This window comes from Ananas comosus, linkage group 24 (genome assembly GCF_001540865.1).
Source record: "Ananas comosus cultivar F153 linkage group 24, ASM154086v1, whole genome shotgun sequence".
Lineage (NCBI taxonomy): Eukaryota > Viridiplantae > Streptophyta > Magnoliopsida > Poales > Bromeliaceae > Ananas > Ananas comosus.
In genome coordinates, this window is record NC_033644.1 from 5,988,060 (window position 1) to 6,004,515 (window position 16,456).

The 16,456-nt window shown below is 37.9% G+C and overlaps 1 protein-coding gene across 1 annotated transcript; it reads right to left on the reverse strand.

The window, feature by feature from the left end:
- Nucleotides 3,508-11,323, reverse strand: LOC109728754 (protein CIA1). Its single transcript, XM_020259272.1, has 10 exons — nt 10,934-11,323; nt 10,119-10,265; nt 9,419-9,637; nt 9,270-9,334; nt 8,585-8,650; nt 8,459-8,512; nt 7,538-7,600; nt 6,938-7,007; nt 4,095-4,178; nt 3,508-3,808 (listed from the first exon to the last, which is right to left on the reverse strand). The coding sequence occupies exons 1-10, from the start codon at nt 11,117-11,119 to the stop codon at nt 3,737-3,739; spliced, it is 1,026 nt and encodes a 341-aa protein (XP_020114861.1). The 5' UTR covers nt 11,120-11,323; the 3' UTR covers nt 3,508-3,736.

Consider the following 16,456-nt stretch of genomic DNA (forward strand, 5'->3'; position numbering starts at 1 on the left):
TTTATGAAGCTTTGAAGGGCATATTAGATGTTATCCCTAAAATTAAAATACTATCTTTATCGTCTTTGTTAGTGTATATTAGATATTATCCCTAAATCCTTCGTCTCTCTCTCTCTCTCTCTCTCTCTCTCTCTCACACACACACACACCCACCTCGAGGCTAAGCCTGAAGCCCCTCAAATTCTCTTTATATTGATGTGTTTAAATATTTGGTACTGTTGCTTTTATAATACTTGTTACTTGTTATCGTTATCGATACGATCATTTAGTATTTTTTTCTTATTATATGTTCTATTGTTTTATTTTCATAAAATTTTGGCTAAATATTTCATCAATCTTGCACATTTACTTTGAAAATATATATTGGATCAAGTGAACATAAAAATTCAAAAGTACTTTATTTATCTAAATATGCTTAGCTAATTTTCCAATGTCCAAAAATTATAGTTTGATATGATTTTGTTACATTATAGTAAAAAGGAATGCCATTAGGGGCGTGTTTAGTTTGCGTCTNGAGTTAGAGGGGTAAACATAATTTTATACAACATGTAAAATTAGCCGTCTTTAGTAATCCAAGATACACACCTCCTTCCTTAGTAATATCTTTGGGGTGCGTTTGGTTCGAGTTATCTTGGCAGAATTACAGGCAATCCTGCCAGGATAACTATGTTTGGTTAATCTGCTATGTAATCTAGTCGTTAATGTAGCATTACAAATCGAGCAGGATTACATCGAAAATATTAACGAGAGGGAGGTCGTATATCTTGCATTACTGAAACCCGTTAATACTATATATTATGTACAATGACAATTTTACCCTCCAACAACCCCAAATCTAATTAACAGCATTATTTTCATCTCTCTCTCACCTTCCCCCCTCTCTCTCGCACGCCGATTTCTCTCGCTCTCTCTCTCTCTCTCTCTCTCTCGACGTCTCTCTCTCTATCTCTCTCTCTATCTCTCTCTCTCTCTCGCACGAACACCTATCATCTTCTTGCGTCGTCCTCCCAGGTAGTCATCACAATCTCCTTCCCTCCATTCGTCATTTCTGCAAAAAATAATATTCAAATGACCACAACAAGGGCAATTTTAGAAAAAACTATACTTTTATATCAGAATTACTAAATTTTATAAACTGAACCAAACGTATTAATGCTATAAACACCGTAATCTATTATTACATTACTGCATTAAACCAAACGCGCTAATGCAGCATCAGTAGTAATCTCACGCCGAAATCTAAGATACCTGGATATGTCGAGATACTTTGTAATATTACATAACTCGAACCAAACGGGCCCTTGGTGCAATCTTACACCTTTGTAATGCTGCAATATTGAACAGATTACATACCGGATGAACCAAACATAATAATTCTGGCAAGATTACCTTTAATCCTGTCAGGATAAACCGAACCAAACGCACCCTAAAAGGAAATGGAGATATTTGAATTTTTTTTAAATCAAGAAGACTATTTTGACCCTCTAGCGGTAAATAAAATATTTATGAACCTTTGAAGGGCATATTAGATATTATCCCTAAAATTAAAATACTATCTTTATGGTCTTTGTTAGTGTATATTAGATATTATCCCTAAATCCTTCGTGTGTGTGTGTCTCTCTCTCTCTCTCTCCCTCTCTCTCTCTCTCACACACCTCGAGGCTAAGCCTGAAGCCCCTCAAATTCTCTTTATATTGATGTGTTTAAATATTTGGTACTGTTGCTTTTATAATACTTGTTACTTGTTATCGTTATCGATATGATCATTTAGTTTTTTTTTCTTATTATACGTTCTATTGTTTTATTTTCATAAAATTTTGGCTAAATATTTCATCGATCTTGTACATTTACTTTGAAAATATATATTGGATCAAGTGAACATAAAAATTCAAAAGTACTTTATTTATCTAAATATGCTTAGCTAATTTTCCAATGTCCAAAAATTATAGTTTGATATGATTTTGTTACATTATAGTAAAAAGGAATGCCATTAGTTGTGTGCTTGAAAAAATATACAAAATATTTTTAAAATAAAAATTATTATTTATACAAAATTTAAATTTTAGTTATAATATGGAGATTGAAGTTTAAATTATTATTTATACAAAATTTAAATTTTAGTTATAATATGGAGATTGAAGTTTAAATTATTATTTATACAAAATTTAAATTTTAGTTATAATATGGAGATTGAAGTTTAAATTATTATTTATACAAAATTTAAATTTTAGTTATAATATGGAGATTGAAGTTTAAATTATTATTTATACAAAATTTAAATTTTAGTTATAATATGGAGATTGAAGTTTAAATTATTATTTATACAAAATTTAAATTTTAGTTATAATATGGAGATTGAAGTTTAAATTATTATTTATACAAAATTTAAATTTTAGTTATAATATGGAGATTGAAGTTTAAATTATTATTTATACAAAATTTAAATTTTAGTTATAATATGGAGATTGAAGTTTAAATTATTATTTATACAAAATTTAAATTTTAGTTATAATATGGAGATTGAAGTTTAAATTATTATTTATACAAAAAAATAATATGGATATTGAAAACGGAAGAAAAGACATGCGAGGTTGAAAAGATCAAATATTCAACTCANTTTTGACATAAATTTTTAGTATTTAATTTTTAATTTGAATTTAAATTAATATATTATAAAGATAATGTTAGTATATTAATTTGATTACGTTTTTTATATCCACATGAACCAAACACCGATAATGAAAATAATTTATTCCGATTCCGACTCAGATAATGAACCAAACAGAATTAGGTAATGAGTCATTCCGATTCCGATTCCAGCTTATTTTGATTCCGATTGCGATTCCGATTCCGACTTTGAACCAAACAAGTCCTAGTTGTGTGCTTGAAAAAATATACAAAATATTTTTAAAATAAAAAATTATTATTTATACAAAATTTTGATTTTAATTATATATTATTGGATAGTTTAATTCAATATTTGTTTATATAATTTATTCATTTTTTAACCGCATAGATGAAAAAAATAATATGAAGATTGAAGACGAAAGAGAAAACATGAAAGACTGAAAAAATTAGATATTCAACTTATAAATTATTTTTATTATATTATAATACTGTATTTTATATAATTATTCTGCATTTTGAACTATTAAACATGCTTTTGCATCAAATTGTAGATAATGTTCTATACAAATTAAACTATCGATCGTACGATGTTGAGAATTTCAAGCAGCTCATTTAGGACTCGAGCTCACTCGACTCAACATTAAGCTCGCTCGAGCTCGGCTCGAATTAATTTCAAACCGAGCTTGAGTCTAAATTTAGGCTCGAAATTAATTTCAAGCCGAATTTGAGCTGAGGTAAGCTCGCTCGAGCTCAGCTCATTTCCACCCCTAGTCTTTGTTCCTTGGCAAAAGATGTACACGTAAATTTTGACCAAGGAATAATCAAACAGCCACATGTACGTCCAAACAGACTAATGGAACAAATTTTTCTTACTTCTAATGATGGAAAACAATGTAACATTCATTTGTCTGAAACACCATAAAAAATCATTTACAGTAACAAAAGAAGCTCCTATATTCATGTTATTGACCTGACGAGAAACACCTAAGCAGAGCTAAATGTCGTTATGCATTAACCATAACACAGTATCTACATCTAAGATTGATTGATTTGTTCAACAGATGTTACTGTCCAACCATGAAGAGCCACAACATGCTTATTACAGTCATTAAGAAACTTGTGATAGTTCCCACAGCTTGATCACCCCGTCATCACTTGCTGATGCCAAAAGACTTGGCTCCTGAAGTATTAATTCACAAGAACAAGAAATTAGCAGACAAAAGTTTTTATACTTGGTATATGGAGAACATTATAACAGCCCAATTTACTAGCACTAGTAACTCGTTAGGTCCAAACCACCGACCCAAAATACTAAAGCTCGGTTACTATTACTAGAGTTTCTTATTCCTTATTCACAATCATATTCTCTTTTCCATCAGATGTGGGACTGTTCTATTGGGATGTCACAAACATGATGGTAGAACATCGGGGTGAAAAGTGGCAAGTTATAAAGAACTATCTATCACCTTTGGGCTCCATCTCACCGAGTTCACATCCATGTCATGGGCCTTTTCTTTCTTCAGCAATAATATGTAAGGCGCTTCATCAACCTGCATGCCACCATCAATGACAATCAGTTGAGACTTCAAATTACTTCATTTAGATGCAACTTCATAGACATATTAAGGTAGCCTGTTGCTAATTGGAGATGCCCAATTTATGACAACAATAAAACGAACAAAAGCAATAATTGGTAATACTGATGGTTTATTCACACAATTAATCATGTGAAATCAGCTAACCAAAAAAAAAAAAAAAAACCAGCACCATGAATAGCAATGAAAAGCATTATTTGAAAGAAATCAGTGAATGCCGTATTAAAGCCACAAATAGCTTGTGCTTCAAAAATAACGAAATTCATGAAATTCTAACTCTAGCAAGACAATCTTTAATACCCCATAACACTTTATAGCGGCTAAGTTACATAGAAACTCTTTCGCCTGTTAATTCTCTGAGTTATCCAATTCCTTAACAGAAATCTAAATTCTAATTGTCTTTTTAGTGTTACCACTCATCTATCTGTTTCTATGCATGTTGTTTCTTAGCAGCTGAGTACTTTAAGAACGTAGTAGGGCAATTCATCATCAAACAAGTATCTTTCATGTAGTGAACAGAATTCCCAGCTGACTTTATCCGCTAAACCATAAGGCTATTATTATTGATAATTGATCTCATATATCAAAAGAATCATGGAAGTACTTTATTGTTTCCTTTTTTGAAAAACTTTCGACAGATCTCATTATTTACAATAAAGCAGTCTGTATATTCAGTCCTGTACCTAATCTTCAACACTTCCACATTTAAAAGCCCGTCTCCATTGTCATAACTTTATATTAGATAACATCATGACATACATACAAAAACGGTTTATCCTAAACAGTAGTGACACTTCACAAGTACTTGTAGGGGAAAATATTTCTACTATTCACACTTGTTAAAAGAAATGAGCATGACACAAGTTCATTAACTTGCACCTAAAACTGTACAATCTTCTTTTTTCAGAGAGAATGGCCTATATATAAATAAGGGATAATTGCCTATATACCCCTCATACATTCGAAAATATCTGATTTACCCATACTTTTTTTTTTCTTTCTAAAATACCCCTCATATGTTCCACCGTTATTCCAAAATACCCCCGCAGTTATCCCCTGTTAAACTAACTTGGGTTAAACATGGGTTAAATGTATAACAGAGTTAAAACCTAATTAAAATACCTATTTTGCCCCTACCTTATTAAATTATTCCCTTAAGTTATCCTCTCTTTCTCTCCCAACTTGGGTCCCCGCCGCCCGCCACCGTGAGCGCCAGCAGCGCACCACCACCGCCAACCTCGGCGCCAGCTCCTCCGCCTCCACCTCCGCCCCCAAGAAGCCTCGCCTCATTCGCACAAAATAAATGGCCCGCAAGTCGCCGCTCTCGTCGTCCTACTCCGCCGCCGCCGCCTTGGCCTGCGCCGGGAGCAAGAGGGCCGCAGCAACGATCCCGTCTCGCCCGGGGCCGTCCGCGTGCCAGGAGCAAAAGGGCGCGGTGTTGCGCGCCGAGGGGAGAAATAGCGCGGTGTTGCGCGCGGAGGGGAGCAGCGGGTGTGCGCAGTCCACGAGACCAGTTTGGCCTCGTGGACCGGATGAGAGGGAGGTCCACAGTAGACCTCCCTCTCTTATATATATATATATATATATATATATATATATATATATATAAAATTTTATTTATAAATATATATTCATATAGTATTTTATTTTTATATAGAAATATTATTATATAATATTTTATTTATAAATTTGTAATTACTTATTAATATTTTTAAATATTTAACTCTTATATATTATTAATATATGTTTATTATAATTTTAAATATATTTAATCTATATATAAAAATTATAATAATAATATATATAGTATATTAATTATTATATATTTATTATATAGCCGAATTTTTTATCCCGAATTTTTAATTGGTGAACGTATAATACCCGTATAAATCACGTATCCGAATAATTGCTGAATCCGTTTTTTAGCCGTATTTTTCAACGAATTTAAAAATTAAAAGACGAATTTTATCCGAATTATATCCGTACCGAATTTTTGCCGAATCTGAATTAACTAACTATACCTTCAGCCACCAAGGTTGGTTTAGCTGCGATCGATCTCATCCGTTCATCTGCTCGCTCCCGACGTGCTTAATTAATTAATTGATATTTAAAGGGCAAATAAAAAAAATATTTGCTATATAAAAGGTATATAAGAAAAGTTAGTTACGGTACAAGGGTATATTGGATTGGGCAAAATGGTAATTTTTCAGAGATAACAGCAACTGTTAACACCTCACTAACGAAATTTAACTCCAGGGGTATATTAGAAAGAACTTGGAACATAAGAAGAGTATTTTCAATATTAGCCTTCTAAGAGGGGTAAATAAGAAAACCGGAAACTTTTCGGGGGTATATAGGCAATTGCCCCTATAAATAATTGCATACTTTTATGTCCAGCCAAGAAGCCAGGAGATCAGCGATTACAAGAACTTTTTATGCTAACCATAGGTGAAATGCCTCGGCAAACAAACTAGAAGATTAGGAGAACTTAACTGCCTGGACCTGGTCTGATGAACTTGGCTGGATAAACAGATTTCTAATGGTTGGAAAAGTTATTCAGTGGCCATAAAAAGATTATAAAAGCCCAACAGTACCTTATCTAGTGGCATGTGTAACAGTGTGCAGTGTTACATTATGCTGTAGGTCAAAGATAAAGAATTGGAAATTTGAAACATATATAAGATATGATATAAAAAGAGATGAAGGACAAGTACCGAATGGTCCTGATTCTCAACAAAAAGACACATAGCGTCATCAGCTGCTCCGCTAGCTATCACTCCCTCACTGTAATGCATAAAAGGAACAACAGTAACTAAGATGCGGGATCCAAAGTTCTAACATACTTTAAACTGGCATCAAAATTTTTATCAGTTTGCTTGCAGCATTAAAATTCAAATAGGAAAGTTTGAAAAGTAAAGGACAAATTTGGCCTGGATAAGACAAATTATCTCATGAAGATAACAAAACCCCCAATTTAGTTATAATCAGAGAATGCCAAAGTTAAACCCTTAAATTTCAATCTCAGATCATGCCGAACAGTGTGACAATTGTATAATCAATCAATAAGACTCTTGGCCCCAGAGAAGACTACATCGTAAATGTAATGATCCAGGTAAATGAAAACACTATTTAACCATGCAAAAGATGGACTCCAAACTCCAAGCAAATTAACATTATGCTCTACATTGTAATAAGAACCTCACCTTTAAGCTGGACTTTTTTTTTTTTTAGGGACAGTTGTCAAGAGAGATCTTATACAGCTGTTGATAGAACTAAAAAGCTTCTTTTACAAGAATTGAAGTATAATTTGATACCTTGACCAATGAACTGAAAAAATGGTTCGATCATGATATCCGGAGAGAGTACAGAGATGTCGCCTGAGATGACCACAAAGTTAAACTGTCTGAGAACATAAGAATAAAAACAAATTGCAACTGCTATATATGCGGTTGTACAACACAGAAACCCATGTGAAAGAAAGCTTTCGAAGAAGAAAGAAAAACCGGATGAAAGAACAAAATTTTGTGCTTCCAGTATCCCTTCAGGAGTCTTAGTGCTTCTGATAGAAATTTGGGCCTATGAACTATCAAGGTCTGAATTTGACAATGAAGTATTAAGGCCTCACCATAAAGTGTGCCACCATTCATAATAGTACATGGCAACCTCAACATAAAGTGTAAATCTAAACCTAAACTTTTACGGAACTTCGATGCATAAGTAGGCTTAATAAGTCAACTCTATCTTCTTATTACCTAAGTCAACTTTCTTCTTATTACCTAAGTCGACTTCTTCATGATCATAACATAGAATTTTAGGTTTGTTCACTGTTTACTCCCTTGCAGAACCTTTATACATTTTTCACTGCCCAGCCACAAAAACGAGCTTGAAATTTAGTTTTCTTTCTAGCATCTGGCATTTTATTCATCCCTATTCAATAATGAATATCTTATGAACTGTTTTTTCGCATTCTAATTTTTTAATCTGTCAGTGAACTTTTATTAATTTCAGGATACTTCCTCTAAAGATAAAACTTGAGAAGAGACTATACAGTCGCATTCAAGAACTTATGTAATGATAGTGGGGTGGTCCTTCTCAAGCTTCAACACTTGATAGAAGCCATGCACCAAAAATTACATCCAAGCATCAATTAGAAAAATTGTACCATTTCCCTTTATATATCTAACTACCTGTACCATACAAGGGAACAAGTATTTATAGGAAATTTTGCATTTTACCATGAATCATAATCTTCAAGGCCCGTGTTCCATATCTTCAATGTAAGATCATCGCTGCAAAGAGAAGTAAATTATTGATATTTCTAAACTTCTCTAATAAGAGTGTCAATTCTTAGTATAAAGTACCTGCAAGTCACCATTCTATCTCCCGTAGTGTTGAAAGATAATGCCCAAACTGTTGATGAATGACCGCTGAGAAAAAGAAAGAAAAGGCAGATACCAAGTCAAAACCGATATCTCTCTCCAATAATTCCTTAAAGGATGAAAGATGTTAATGTAGGTTTCTATACTGGAGGTGAGAAAAGAAAAGGAAATTCCAGACGCTAGAACTAAAGAATGTCACAACGCTCTCAGATGGATTGATTCTTGTGTCATGTATAAGAAAACAAATAGCAAATGGGTCGATAGACTCTGCACCACAAAACAATCGGAAGTGGCATCAGAAAAGATGGCTTGTGTTAACATAAAAATAGATAACATGCAGGTGTCATGTTCTTAGAAAAGATAGTACCAAATGCCAACAATTAAAAGAACAAAATCATGGAAGCCATCTTAGAAAATCTAAGATCATGGCATAAAAACATCAGACTTTTCTTTGCATATTACCAGATAACATCTCTTTATTACACGAAAAAAATGGACTTCAACATCTATGCTATATGCCATAATGTACAGGTCAGAGGTTAACAACTTAGTATCTAATGTCAGCGGCAAAATACAATCTTTCAGGAAATGGCTAATTTAGCAAAACAACAAAAATAAAGGGAAAAACTAGAGACTGAGGAAATAAAAGTTTGTCAAACTTTAGAACCTGCTTGCTTCATTTAAGGTCCGCACACAGTGCCAATCATCACTGTCACCGTCCTCCGCCCAGACCTGACATGACATTATACACAGCTAACATAATTACAGCCCATAACATATGACAGGAATTATAGAATAAATGAAACAATTATATACCTTGATGGAGTTGTCATAACTAACAGAAACCAAAATGTCAAGATTTGGATGCCACTGAACCATCTTGACGTCTTGTGAGTGGCCTTGCAATACTGAAACACATTCATACTCATTTCCAGGCTGCACTTCCCATAACCAAACAGTCTTATCTCGACCACATGTGGCAAGCAGCAACCCAGAAGCACTCCAAGACACACTCTTCACTTCATTTTCATGACCCTATGCACGTATTGTAGAGGTAAGATGGAAACCTCTATCTCAAGAAAAGGGCTAACTAGAAACATAATTTCCAAAGATTGATGTTGATTTTAATTTCGCCTCATGTTTCAATTATAATAAATCAGTCCTTTTTGTTAGTACACTCTCTAACAACAGCTCTATGTCAGCAACAACATTAGACTTGGCTAGTTGGCTTAGTTAGATTTCAAACTTTTGAGGATGGAATTGAAGTCGGATTCAAAAACGGAAGGAATAATTGTTAAATCTGAAACTCCAAAGATAAAATGGAAATCAGAAGCAACTTGCAGGGATTAAATTGTTACGATTGATAGTCTAAGGATGAAATTGAAGTTTTGGCCAAACTTCAAAGACTAAACTCGTAATTTAACCCACACACACAAAAACAAAAAAAAAAAAAAAAAAAAAAAGAAGTAAAACTTGGCATAAAGTTGCATTGAAAAGGTGAGAAGTGCCTATATACCTCCAGCGTGGCAACACATTCGAAGTCGTTACCAATATATTCCCATATGGCAATTGTGGAGTCAAAGCTTGCTGTCGCCAACAACTTTCCATTAGGGGACCAAGCACAGGACCTAACAGTTCGATTATGAGCGTCTTCCAGAACAGCCTGCATCGCATGATGATGCATTTTGAACGTCAAGTGTAAGCGGCAACAAAATGATGAGAGTTTGCTGTGAACTATTGAAACTGCAAGCTAAGCGTAGCAGTCTATAATTAGGGTCTACTGTTCGATCATTCATACTGCAAGTAAACAATGTGTTAAGAACACAGAGGACCCAAAGAAATTCACACGTAGTCTGGAACTATTTGATCGAGCCTTCTGACCGAAAAATGAGAGGCACGGGTGCGCAGCTAACAACCCCTAGTTATTCACTTCGTCCAGCAAGCTTTTGAAAGATGAGACTTGAGAGCATAGTTTTACATGCTATGAGTCTTCAAGTAGTCTATTGCTCTTTCCTCTCACATGCCTCATTGTCCACATAGTTATCCGGAGATCATCGAACGCGAACTCAAATTGCAACAAACGTTCGTCGAGTAGTCACTAATTGCGAACTAACGAATGTTACCAAAGGATTTGAGAAGAGTGATCGAGACGAAATCTAATCTGATGAAAAGCGCGGAACTCTACGATCGTCTACGTCAGGAATCTGCTAACAAATAGTCGCAAAATTTGACATCTCTAGCTAGCTAGGTAATGAAACAGATTGAGCAAATGATAATAAATAGAGGGAGAGAGAGAGAGAGGGATAAGAGGGTTGGGTGAGAGGAAGCAACGGAGCAATCCCAGGCGCCGGAGGAGGTTGGCTGCCAGATCCGGACGGTCTTGTCGCCGCTGCAGGAGGCGAGCATGGCGGGAGCGCGGCCGCAATTCTCGGGCGCGGGATTCCAGGCCAGGCTCCACACCCGATCGCCGTGCCCTTCCAGCCTCTCCACCTCTCTCAGCTCAGCCCCCAACTCCATCCCCACCGCCTAAGCTATAGGGAGAGAGAGAGACAGAGAGACAGAGAGATAGAGAGAAGAGCTTCTGCTTCCTCTTGTCTCCGTCTCCTTCGTCTTCGGCCGCCGAGGACAGAGATTCGCGAGATTTACTGCCGCTTCGGACTACGACCCGAGCAGCGAAAAGAAAACAAGCTAGCTACAACCCAAACGCTTTGTTTGGTTCGGGTAGTAGTCGTAAGATAGATACAAGTTAAGATATAAATAACAATTAGATTAAACTTTTATATTTGTATGAAAAATGGGTTGTTTTTATAAATAAGAAAATTAATATTTTAATGAAAATTGGGTTGTTTCTGATAATAAGAAAAATAATATTTAGATAGATAATGTCATGCCCCAGATTATACGTTTTTTCGGGCACACCAACCGAACCGTCGTATACATAGAAGTTTTTCCTGTATACGTAGCAATAGCTATACCTATAAACAAAACCAAGCTACAACCACAAGATAGAGAGCTGCTAAAAAGAAAAACATATATATATAAAACCTCGAGGGGTTTCCAGTACATACAAAACGTCTACTATACCACTCACTCCAGCGAGTATCCAGACAACAACCATATGTACATAAATACTCCAAAATTATCTCTGGGAGGTACTCCTCTAGCACTGCAACAAGACTGGAAAGTATCTAACTCGCAACTCCCTTTTCACGATCAGAATCGGCGACAGCAAGAGCCGCAGAAGAAGGATCTGCAAAAAGGGGTCAACAACTAGGTGTGAGAACTACTGCAAAAGAAAATAGCCTTCAGTGGGTACCGTTACCGACCTCAATGGCTCACCCACTAAGTCTACAGAAAATATGCACAAGGATAGTAAAGAAAGCTGGAAAAACTCTATAGTTACATGCCACTATACTATTGCTAACACACTATTCTGTAGATATAGAAATGCACTCTCTGACCCAATCTCATTAGAGACTTTGAACACACCCGTCCTGCTTGTCGAAGCTACACCAACCACCACCATGCTGGGTTGTTGGTGGAGACCGAGTCCAACCTGGACACTACGACATCAACGCAAACGCACAAAGCCTGACTCCGGAGTGGCACTCGTGGGGCGCTACCTAACCGAGTATGCAAGCGTGTCTCTGCCAAGCTCAATCAGGCTCTCACAGGCTATAATCAAAGCATATGGGTCTAGCTGGTTCTACAACCAAAACTCACGTGCCCTTGGCACAATCTGATGCAAAAACAGTAATCTGGGTCCATCGTCAACCGTGACGGCACCCTACAGTCCGAAACAGTCTACACACTACTGTAAAATAAGCTCGGCATCCTAGCACCAGCGTAAACTCATCCTATACCAATCTGGGTATCCACCGCATACAAACAGTGGCGATACAGACGAACCACAGCTCCTAAAGCTAAATCTGGTAATTTTCAGAAAATGACAGTGTAGGATTTATAAGTTTTCTCCTAAGTCAATTCCAAGTCCAACATGTAGAAGTATAGTACTAGCTTAACTCCAAATTCATATTTTATCTCTGATCTATGAATTCGAGTACTAACAAAGAAAATAAACCAATGATATATGTCGACGATATTAAAATTTAGGAGGTATTCTGATGATTTTGGTAAACTTCAACCCACCTCGAAAAGCTCGTTCAACTACAGCGAAAAGTCGAAAGGAGAGGAAACCACGTGCTCGCCGGGCCTCCAACGGCGCAACCGCGACGCACGCACGCTCGAACGGCCCTCCAAATCGACGTCGAAAATCTCCCGAGCTCAAGCTGTGGCCTCCACCACGTACGCGTCCATCAACTAGAGAGAGAGAGGAAGAAGAAGAAGAACCGCTTAACTCCCTCTCTGTGAACATATATAGAGGCTGGGGACTTTGGGTTGATCGACGGCCATGAAAGGACCAAATTGCCCATCACCAACTCAAAAATTCAGTTGGAGTACAGGTACCCGATTTGGTTACCGGTACTCGGCCTCTTAGCCCGCTAGCTCGCACACAGGGTACCAGCGCCAGCCCGATGCCGTACCCGTACTCAACATCAAATTGGCACAACCCGAGAGCATGCTGTTCTGGAAATACACTCGGGTACTGGTACTCCCCTGCATGGTACCGGTACTTAACACTGAAATCCTGCACTTTGCGAATTTCAGCGTAAGAACTCCACTCTCGCCTCGCGTCGAGCCTGTTTTGCCTCCATTTCACGCCAAAACGACTCTGACTTGTCCCGACATTCTCCAGATGTCGACAAGCCTCAGATGCTGAAACCTCACAGGCAGTATCAAAATACCAGGGATACTTTACATGCCACTCGTTCATATCATAATGCCTCTAATACACTAGTTTACATGTCCCTCGTTTTCATCATCGAGTTCAAGTTCACCCTTTTCTTATCACTATAGGATTTTATGTCACAAGACCCAATCCTCATGCCCCCTAGATTCATGTGTCAAGCCCACAATGATACACTACCAAAACGACTCCGACTTGTCCCGACATTCTCCAGATGTGTCGACAAGCATCAGATGCTGAAACCTCATAGGCAATATCAAAATACCAGGGATACTTTACATGCCACTCGTTCATGTCATAGTGCCTCTAATACACTAGTTTACATGTCCCTCATTTTCATCATCGAGTTCAAGTTCACCCTTTTCTTATCACTATAGGATTTCATGTCACAAGACCCAATCTGCATGCCCCCTAGATTCATGTGTCAAGCCCACAATGCTACACTACTAAGAAAGCATGCAAGAAAATAGAAATGCAACTATACCATATATCCTATAATGCATAAGAACAATATGTGAAATATGATCGATTATCTAACTCGGACATAGAAGGAAGTCCAACTGCTTTGGGATGACACTCCCCACCTCTTAGTGATGCCACGAAGCTAGAAACCCGATTTCAAGATTTTTTGACGTCGCCTCGGCCCTCCAGGCGAAAAGAAAGCTCAAACAGTCCTCTTTCCCAATATCTTTGCGCAGACTCGACGGATCGCCGAACCGACTTCACCAGCGCGTTAGAATACCTAGCAATTAGGTATAAAAGAGATCAATCCCAACTTTAGATCTCATCTTAACAAAACCCCCATTTGGAACCCTAACGCATAATTATTGCAAGAATCCGACGTATAGCTTCACGATTCGAGCAATAATCATCTACCTAGCATCCTAAAGTTCACCCAAGACCAATTCTAAAGTATAATAACTTAGCCCTAGAAATCCACCATTAAAGCTCCAAGTAGCTTACCTCTTAAGCTTTCTCCCAAGCAAAGGAAGAAGATGAAGAAGATGATGATCTTTCTTCAAGCCTCAATCTCCACCAAATCTCTCTCCTACTTCCACACTTGAAGAAAGAGAGAAAAAGAGCCTAGAGAGAGAGAAAGAGAAAAACATATGAAATGAGAGTGTCTCAGGTTGTGAACAAGAGAGGTGGAGATGGGGCCCTTTTTATAAGCTGCCACAATTGCATAAAAAGCCCCCCAAACATTCTCTATTTGCAACAGACCAATTCTGCAGTTTTTCTGCACTTCGTACCGGTACGCAGGAGTTTTGTCACCGGTTCACCAGCTACGCAGAGGCCAAACCCGAGAGCTGCCTTCTCGGGTAGCCGACTTAGTACCGGTACGCACTAGGGGTGTCATCAGTTTAACAACCTTAGACACCCAAACCCGAGAGCTGCTGCTCTCCGGTGCCTGCCTGGTACCAGTACCACCCCAACGTGTCACCGGTTAACAAATGCCCAGACTGCAGTTTAGCATTACTCCAGCTTCATTTCGCGCCGAGAAATGCTAAAACTTGTTAATCTCTTTTAGAATTCAACTTTGACCCTTCCAACATCTTTGAAATGCCAAATGGATCATGTCCAAGCACCCATCTCGCCACGCTTTGGTTACTTTGACCAAAAGTGGTTTATTACAACGAGGATTCAACATCTTACACCTGAGTCATCTTTCGCATCTCGTTCAAGATAAGTGCCGCCGCAACCGCCTCCACGCTTATAGTCTCCTTACCATAAAGCAATATGGTCACCAGATGCTCATACGCTGCTGGTAGCGAAGATAATAAAATCAGTGCCTTGTCTTCGTCATCTAGATTGACTCCGATGCTAGTCAACTAGGCCACCACCTTGTTGAACTCGTTTAAGTGCTCGTGTATGCTCGCCACTTCTTGCATCTACAACGTGAACAGTCGCTGCTTCAGATACAACCTGATCGTCAGGGATTTGGTCATGTACAGATCTTCTAATTTCTTCCACAACTTCGCCGGTGTAGTCTCACTGGCTACGTTGTAAAGAACCTCATCTGCTAATACTAGATGAAGCGTACTCAACGCCTTCTGCTCCATCTTCATCCATACCGCATCCGTAACCTTCGCCGGCTTCGCGTCTTTTCCGTTCAACGTTTTATTCAAATCCTGTTGTACGAGGATCGCCCGTACTTTAATCTGCCACAATCTGAAATTGTTATTGTCGTTGAACTTCTTAATTGTTGGGAATCTGGTACTAGCCCCAGTACCGAATTTTGAGAATCCGCAACCCGCTCCGATACCGATTGTTGTTGATTCGGTACCGATTGTTGGGATTCCGCAACGGAAGTGTCAAATCGGGTTTTTGCCATAAACCTGTCTCCTCAGCAAAAGCTGATACAATCATAAAAGAGAGAAAATCAAAACAGAAAATATGCGGGTAAAATAAGATTCATTAAATAAGAGAATATTACACCTGACTCATTTTCTGCATAGAGTAGCTACAACCCGAGCCCTATTTTTGAATCTCTTCTACCCTTCTCTCGCCTTTTATAAACCCACAAAGAAGACAACTTTCCACGAGCATCTGTGCACTAGGTGCACTCAACTATGACTTTCTCTCTCCTGGTACGGTTTCACCCAAGAAGTCACTCTCTCTCACCGTACTCTCTCCAAAACCATCCCAAAGAGTGCTTTTATAATGCATCCTCTAAAACTGTAATATACCGAAAATTCGGAAAAAAAAAAATGTCGAACTTTAGTCAAATTGACCAAAGTGCGAGGACGGTACACTTCGGAAAGTCCGAATGTGTTAAAATGATTAAAAGTGAGTTACGGGAGGTTTTCGAGAGCTATAGAATCAAAATCTGCATTCTGCAGTTTTGAGCTCTCGGGGACCGGTCCCTGGTGGGAGAGACCGGTCCCTGAACGCGTATGAAGTGAGACAGCCGAAAAATCGGCTAAGTCCTGAGAAACCAGCTCTCGGGAACCGGTCCCTGCCTGAGAGACCGGTCCCCGAGAGACCGGTCCCCCAAGGAGAGACCGGTTGCCCTGCGCGCAGTAGCTCTGGCTACGCGGGGAGAGCTT

What these genes read in the sequence shown, in the direction of transcription:
- LOC109728754 (XM_020259272.1), bottom strand. Translation starts at nt 11,119, where the DNA reads ATGGAGTTGGGGGCTGAGCTGAGAGAGGTGGAGAGGCTGGAAGGGCAC. An exon ending in GATAGAATGGTGACTTGCAG is followed by an intron (nt 8,513 to 8,584) that starts GTACTTTATACT and finishes TTCTCTTTGCAG; the next exon opens with CGATGATCTTACATTGAAGA. An exon ending in CGGTGAGATGGAGCCCAAAG is followed by an intron (nt 3,809 to 4,094) that starts GTGATAGATAGT and finishes TTAATACTTCAG; the next exon opens with GAGCCAAGTCTTTTGGCATC.